At 48.4% G+C, this 7,702-nt stretch overlaps 1 protein-coding gene across 2 annotated transcripts in view; it reads right to left on the bottom strand.

The window, feature by feature from the left end:
• The window catches only part of LOC125940569 (post-GPI attachment to proteins factor 2-like), a 52,155-nt gene extending 48,977 nt beyond the window's left edge, over positions 1 to 3,178 (bottom strand). Inside the window, exons 1-3 of one of the 2 annotated variants that reach the window (XM_049656900.1) lie at positions 2,921 to 3,178; positions 1,991 to 2,359; positions 539 to 647 (exon numbers count right to left, since the gene is read on the bottom strand). In XM_049656900.1, the coding sequence (XP_049512857.1) occupies positions 539 to 647; positions 1,991 to 2,359; positions 2,921 to 3,079 (637 nt within the window). In that variant the 5' untranslated portion in view covers positions 3,080 to 3,178. The remainder of the gene's footprint in view (positions 1 to 538; positions 648 to 1,990; positions 2,360 to 2,920) is intronic. The other variant, XM_049656899.1, reaches the window with a different exon arrangement.
• Between the last annotated feature and the right edge of the window lie 4,524 nt (positions 3,179 to 7,702).

The following is a 7,702-nucleotide window of genomic DNA, read 5'->3' as shown; positions in this document are numbered from 1 at the left end:
CACGTACAGGGAGGAGTTTCATCCGACCCTTTGGTAAAGGTAAAGGGAGAGGCCTTCGTCCGGCAGTGGACATAAATATAGGATGATGATGATGATGATGATGATGATGATGATGATGATGATGATGATGATGATGATGATGATGATGATGATGATGATGATGATGTAGCATGGACATGATTTCTCGGTACTAACGTTAAAAGGTGTGCTAATAGAGATTTTCGAGACTACAGATCGAAACGTTCTGATAAAAAAAATGTCACACGACGTTTTTCGTGTTTCCACTGCAGAATTGGACACTGACCAGTAAGCTTTCCGTGTCACAGAAAAAAAAAGCGGGTGCCATAAAAATTGCTTGTCGTTCCCTTCAAGTATGATAGTTATTGACATCGAGACTCTCGTCCGCGGTAAATCGTTACAGGATACAGCTTTAGACGTTTGCTTTCAGCCTTTTTCTCGATGCCATCTTTCACTGAAAGAAATAAACTTAAGCTTCCAACGTGCCGTGACGGACACAGCGCGGTACTTGCGGACTCACTTTTTCCAGAGCAGTTGGCACGGTGCTCGTTGACGTACACGAGCATGGCCACAGCCACTGCCCCTGCCAAGGTAACCAGGCACAGCTTGAGGCGTAGCGACCGGCGTGCCTGCGCAGGTTGCCAGACGCGCGTCAGTCCGCATACTATTTTTTCTGTAAGCGATTTTAACGCAGTAGCGTAAGGGCCCCATGTCGCAGAAAATCCGGCTTCGGTGTCGGCGTTGGTGTCGGTGTCGGCGTCGGCGGCGTAGTCCGTTAGAGAAACCTCATCCGAACCACGCAGACCCTCCGCGTGGGGCATTGGCGTTACTGAGCTAATTGAATTTCTCAAAGTAAAATGCATCAGAAAATTCGTAAAGTACAACTTACACACAACTTACAGACTTGATAGCGTCGGATTGTAGTTTGAATATACGAGAAAGCATAATTCTGTTCCGCGGAAACTCAAACACAAACCCCTTTTCCAGCTGCTGTTTGAGGGCTGTCTTAGTGGAAGCGGCGCGCCCCACTCGGTTCCTTGCAACCCCATCCAGATGGCGCTCGCCTCCGCGCGTCTGCGGCAGCGGCGGCGCCCGCCGTGGCGGGGGAAAAAAGAACCAGAAAGTTCGCCTTCGTGCACAGCGTTCGCCGCCAGCGTTTCCAGGGAAAAAATTGGAGACATTTATGCGTAAATATAAACCTTTGCTTCCTGTGCGGCTTAGAATACTTCTATAGCATTCCGACTGCAATATTGCCTCTCGGTGTCGTTTTTTCACACGCAGCGAAATATTGCTACTCTTGCCATACTACACAAGCGCGCAATAGGTTCTATCTATTGCTTGAACAAATATGAACGTTCAACGTCATATTTCCTTGAATTGAAGATACTTGTTTTTCAACATTTAATGCAGCTTCATAATTTCGAGCTTGCTTTCACTGAAATTGCGATCATTTCGGCGCATTTATGCAAAAAATATGTGAAATGTAGTGCCCACACAACTTGAAGCAGCCATGGTTCAGTCACGAATAACCTTCAATTCTATTCTATTCTATTCTATTCTATTCTGTATCTGTAATCTGGAACGTTGGGCGAGTTGGTGACTAATCATCGTACCACGTGAGTGAAGCAGCCCACTGACCTGGATTAAGCGGAGAGACACAAGGACAAAGGACTCTTGGCCTCGGTCCGAAGTTCTGCTTCAAGCCGGCCTTCACGCTACGGGAAAAATGTAGCACTGATCAAATTGATGGCGCGTCGAGGGGCTGAGGAGGAGCGTCCACGCTTAATAACAGAGTGCGTAGATGTGCATTCCAGGACGATGACCTCCGACAGAAAGGAGCAACACGTAAGATCAGCGAGTGTTGTGTGTCCTTGCGTCTCTCCGCTTTGTCCTGGTCAGTGCGCTGCTTCACCCGAACGGTGATTGTCCATTCTGTACGACGGACCTGAATGACCGTCCGACGAACGCTCACCTTGTGTCCCTGCTCGTGCTGGCACATGCGGAGTGACAGGCATGCACTCAGCATGAACATCAGCGACGAGACGACGAAGTGGGTGTAGAGGCGCTCGTGCGCCGGGTACTCCTGGTAGTTGCGGAGTCCGGACACGAGGCTCAGCGACAGCGTCTCGGCCACGTGCAGCGCCAGTCCCGCATGCGTGACCAGCGTGAAGAGCGAGCGCTCCGGGTGCGCCACGAGCACGGAGCGCCGGCCCAGGTAGTGCCAGTGCAGAAAGGCGAGCACGAGCCGCGGGTTCAGGTCCAGCAACAGCGCCAGGCTCCACACGTGACGCTGCGGCGCCACTCCCGTCACCAGGTCCACCGATGGCAGGAGGTCGTAGACCTGCATCCGAGGAACGGGTTGCGACCGTTCGGTAAATAGCTAGATCTCTTCATCCATACTGTAGGAATAGATAAAAGAAACAAATCAATAAGTGAATCAATGAAGAGTGATCGGGTTTAACGTCCTAAAACAACACGGTGCGTGAGAAATGCCTGGCGCAGGATCCTAGTCCGCCAGTCTCAATCAATCAAACAATCAATCAATCAATCGACCGATTCATTAATCAGTCAACTGATGTCTAATAGATACGGCGAATTAGTTCTGCGGAATTCCGCACGGTGAAGGAATTGGGTCTGGGAGAGACGCCGTAGAGCCCCCTGTACGGCAACAATTCCCAGTGTTTGGGACGTTGAACAACGTTGACCATAACTGGTTCTTCCAACGTCTCATCAATCAATGCCTCATCATTCAAGGTCACTGATCAATGTCGATCGATGTCCCGTTGATTGGGTTACGCTCCCCAAAGCGACACTATGTCTTCGCGAACTAGTGAAGGGGGGGGGGGGGGGCAATCAATAAATCAATCGCACACGGATATGACAAGAATATCGGAGCGCTTACTACGCAAGAGTTCGTGCTTGCCGTGGCACCCCAGAGCAGGATGGGCGTGGCGAAGCTCAGCAGGAGGCCGAAGAAACGCAGGCCGAAGGACAGGTACACAATGCTGTGCATCCGGAAACGGAGCATGACGTCGTCCATGGGAATGCCCACCGCTTCCATCGTCCAATGACGGGGTTCTTCGTCCAAGGTCGTTGGAGTGAGGGGGGTGATGCGTCGCTGCTTGTAGCGGTAGTCTACAGCAGAAAGGTCGTGGTAGCACACGACCTTCGAATCTTCATGTCACGCGCGCTCGAGAAATTGCGCGCCTAGTGCTGAGACGCTACTGGCATTCGAGATTGCCGGCGAAATCCTACAGAGCGTGCCGGTGATCTTGGAGACCTTGCATACCGGCTTCGAAGTTTCAGCCGCAACCAATGGAAGCTGCCACCAGTGAAAGACATTATTCATCTTACCTTTTCGGAAATAAAAGTGTGAGTTATAGGCCGATTTAAACCCTTATGCACCCTTATGGGTGGTAATTAGTTTACAGTGAGTGCATCTGGAACAAAGTCACTTCCCCTGGAAGTTTGCGCGGGGTAAGATTGCGTCGCGCCCTTGCGTATGACTGTGTGTCATTGTGCTTCGTTATGTAACTAGTTATGCGCACATGGCGATTTATTTATTTATTTATTTATTTATTTATTTATTTATTTATTTATTTATTTATTTATTATTTATTCAATACCTTCAAGGCCCGAAGGCGTTACAGAGTGGGGAACAATTATACGCAGTGAACAATATATTAACAATAAACACAATTAAACAAGAACTAAATAATGCAGCTGCCAAGAGTACCAATAAAATTAAACTGCAGCTTTAAATGCAGTTACATCGGTCAGTTGGGCAATAGATGTGGGCAGGTGGTTTTAGCAAGAATCCCCGACCTTGGTTTTAATACATCACCACGTCCGTCATTGGTGTCGCTAGCTTGCTAATTGGGTGTTCTTACTCGCGCGCACGTGTCAATTTACGCACTGCAATAAATACAACGAGAGCCAAAAGACTGCGCGATAGCTCTGTGGACAGGGCGCCCAGCTCCCAACTGCACGTTACCGCAGGGGGCACGGAGTTCGCGTTGGCCCGCGGCTATTATTGGGTTGCAAGCTAGGAATGCTATTTGCTGTAGCACACTACCTGACGAGCCACAGCGTCTCCACCTTCGAACGCCACAGAGAAAGCTTCACTGAACACTACCTCCCAACTGCAGCCAGTTTTGTCCCACTGGCACTGTAGAGTAATAGGTGGTGTCTAAATCCACGTCAAAAAAACTGTCGCAGTTTCACCTGAAAGGCAAAGCATCAATTGCGATAGCAAATTTCTAGAGAGCTATACGGAGTAATGATATTAGCTTTATCAGCTGTATAAACTTGGACATGCAGCAGCACCGGCAACACGCAGAACTGTTGTCGACGCCGTCGGCGTTTTGCCCGCGTTCGCTCAAAATGCGTGCGGCGTTGGTGATTGTTGCCGGAGCCTCTGATATAAATAGGCACTTGGTGCCGCAGATAAACGTCGCCTCCCCCTCCCCCCCTCCCCCACGGCCTTCCGCGCGTCGGAAGAAGGCGCGTTTGCTCTACATATATGGTGATTGTAAAGGAGGAAAGAGACGCCTACTTCTGCAGCCCTTAAGCGAGCACGCCGCAGAACGCGCGTTTGTTCTCCGCCGTGCGTTCACTCCCCGTGAAAGCGCGCGCCCCTCGCGCCCTTTCACTCGCACATACAGCGTTCGGCGCGCGGCGACGATTTCATCTCCATTGACGTTATACGGAACCTCACGGCGACGGCGACGGCGACGGCAGAAATCTGCTTTTGAGTGGCCATATAATTGCTATCGCAATAAAAAAAATGGAGGACGCTTAAGCTTCGTCTTTAAGAGTAGAACGCGAAAGCGTTATTGGGACCCGTTCGCATCGCAACGCGCGGCTGTATAGGTCTGGTAGAAATGCTGGAAAAGGGGTTTGTGCTTGAGTTTCCTCGTAGCAGAATTAGTTTTTCTCCTACATTCAAATTACAATCCGACGACGAATCCGACGCCGAATGGTAAAGTCGTACTTTACCATTTTCCTGACGGATTTCACCGTAAGAAATTCAATTTTTGTTCACCAAAACCTTGCACCGCGTGGAGGGCCTGCGCGGTCGGCGTGGTTGGGGATAATTTTTTCCGCCAGCCGCATCGCTCGCCGACGCCGGTTGCCGACGCCGGATTTTCTGCGACACGGGGCCCTTAACGATGTCGCGTTAAAATGGTGGCGCTCTCGGGATTAAAAGTGCTGATCTCAAAGGCTATGCTTTGGTTGGTTGCATGCGGCGGAAGCGACTGCGCGAGCCAGAAACACGCCAAATACACAAGGTTTTGCACAGCCTCTATTGGGTTCAGCATATCTGACTTCGAATAAACTACGGCACCATTGCATAAGCCTACTTTTCAGGCGTAAGACTGATTTTCATTGTCAGCTATAGCGCGAGTTCTCCCTTTTATCAGTTCTGACAGGTAATTTCTTATTTTTAAGCGAAGCTTTATAGGCTCACAAGCTTCGGCGGTGGTGGTGGTCGTGTCACGCTGAAAAGTGAGCCAATTCTGGCGATAGTGCCGAAAGGGTCCAAGCTCAACGGCACATACCCCTGTTGGTTCGGGGACCTGTAACAAGCACTTGAACTACCCTTGTCACACGTGGGACCCAAAGAGACAGAATCATCAGCCCTTCCCCTGCCGAGAAAATGGGGGTAAGCGAAGCTTGTCGTCCGATTCTAGCGTGAGGGCTTCCCAAGCCCAGGCGAAACGTCAGCCAAGAGCCGCGGACCCCCAGTTACGGCATCGCGATGTTGAGCTCAAACGTCAGCGAAGAACCGCCGACCCTGAGTTTAGGGCAAGCGAAGCGGAACGCCTGCGACAGTGTCGTCTTGCCACAGGCTTCGCTTACCCCCATTTTCTCGACATGGCAATTGGGCTGGTGATTTTTTTTTTCTTTCGCTAGCGAGAGCGGCGTTTTAGGGGCTATATAGCAGACAGAAGGAGCACGACTAAATGGGGGAAGCAGGCTAATAATGCTAATCCCATTAACATTTTCTTCACTCTAACTTATTCCGCTAGATGTCGTCAATATAGTTAACAATCATTGTTGAAACCAGCGCGAGCAGTGTAGAGCACTCGTGACCGCTAACTCCTTATTAACTCCGACGCTGAAATGGAAATGGGGACCTTTTGCCTCGATTAGGGCAATAACATGCGGGTTGCGTTGAACCTGCAAAAGAAGAGTAAGAATGAAGCTGGACACAGCTACACTATATTATGTTCTAGTCTAGTATATAGCGTCTAGGTTCTAGCCTGCCTAGCCTATATAGTACGTATATAGTAAAGTTGAAGCTGGCGATGGGCTATGTATGTAGTCGGTAAGTGCCATGCCTCTGAAACAAGATCAAGACTAGGGGGGAGAACTTTCTGAGCAAAATTAAATGGCGGTATACGTCCATCTTTATGCTGTTAGGTCTTATTCGTTATGCGTCGTTATGCTAATGATCAATACGCATGTTGGAGTACTGACACATTTCCGAAGGTGTAGAAATCACGTACTCCTCTTACTCTATAAAATGATGACACTTGGCAAGTATACGATGGACGGCGAAACTTCCGAGATTTTAATTTTATACTGAGGTTGGTCCCGAAGTTTCGGGCGTGGCGTCAACGACGTCATTGTGAAATCATGGCGCAACGCAAGATGTGCGGACGTGGTGCAGCATATAAGAGTGGGTACGATTAGATTCCTCAGCTAAACAAGAGTGCGGCGCGCGTTCCTTGTGGCTGCACTCACGTGAGGCGCAGCCGTAGCCAAAGCCGGAACGGAGCGAGCCAGTGTATCACGACGTCATGACTACTCCACCCCCTGAATGCCTAAACCGAAACTACTTCGTAGAAACATGCAGTACGGAGAATCATTTGAGGTGCTCTTAGATTACCAACATGTTTCTAGGATTTATATGACTTGGATTTTCATTATACCGCATAAGTGACAAGTCGGATATGTCATGTCAGCGCTGCGTTAACCCTCTGAGTCACTGTCTCCATTTGGAGGCCTAACTTTTGAGTGTTACGGCTAGTGACGGCCAGATGAAAACCTTGAACATAACGCTTAACGTCACCGTGTGCTAAACAAAAACAATGTCCTAAGTCACTTTAGTGTAAAGAGAAAGACAGAACAGTGGTATTTTAAGAGGTACACTACAGGGTTTGACGAGAAGTTTGGCGCGTTCCTCTTAATCACTGCTGTTTATGTCGTATTATTTATTGCGTCAGAAGGTCTTCAACTTAATAATACGCAGCGAATTAACTTGTAACAAGTATTTCAGTTCTTTTCATGATAATTGAAGATTGTGAACATGGCATCCGTGCGGGTCCAGAAACGTCATCTTGTTTTGACTATGGTCAGGGACTTGCTTCTTGTCTGGTTAATTTTACCTGACCCTCACTATCAGTAATCAAATATTTTTTGTAATCAATATATCATTTATTTATTTATTTATTATTTATTTATTTATTTATTTATTTATTTATTTATTTATTTATTTATTTATTTATTTATTTATTTATTTATTTCAGCCCAGGGACACTTGGTGGTTGCTGAAAAAAAGCCATCATCAGGCTTGGCAGCGTCTCCACCTTGAACGTTAGCAAACGCGCGCGATAATACAGTACATGAGCTAAAGAGCATACAGAAGTCAGGTGTCTTAATTGAAAAGAATGCCTGA

This window comes from Dermacentor silvarum, chromosome 10 (genome assembly GCF_013339745.2).
Source record: "Dermacentor silvarum isolate Dsil-2018 chromosome 10, BIME_Dsil_1.4, whole genome shotgun sequence".
NCBI classification, from domain to species: Eukaryota; Metazoa; Arthropoda; class Arachnida; order Ixodida; family Ixodidae; genus Dermacentor; species Dermacentor silvarum.
Note: the sequence above shows the minus strand (reverse complement) of the source record. Positions and strands in the feature narration are given on the sequence as shown.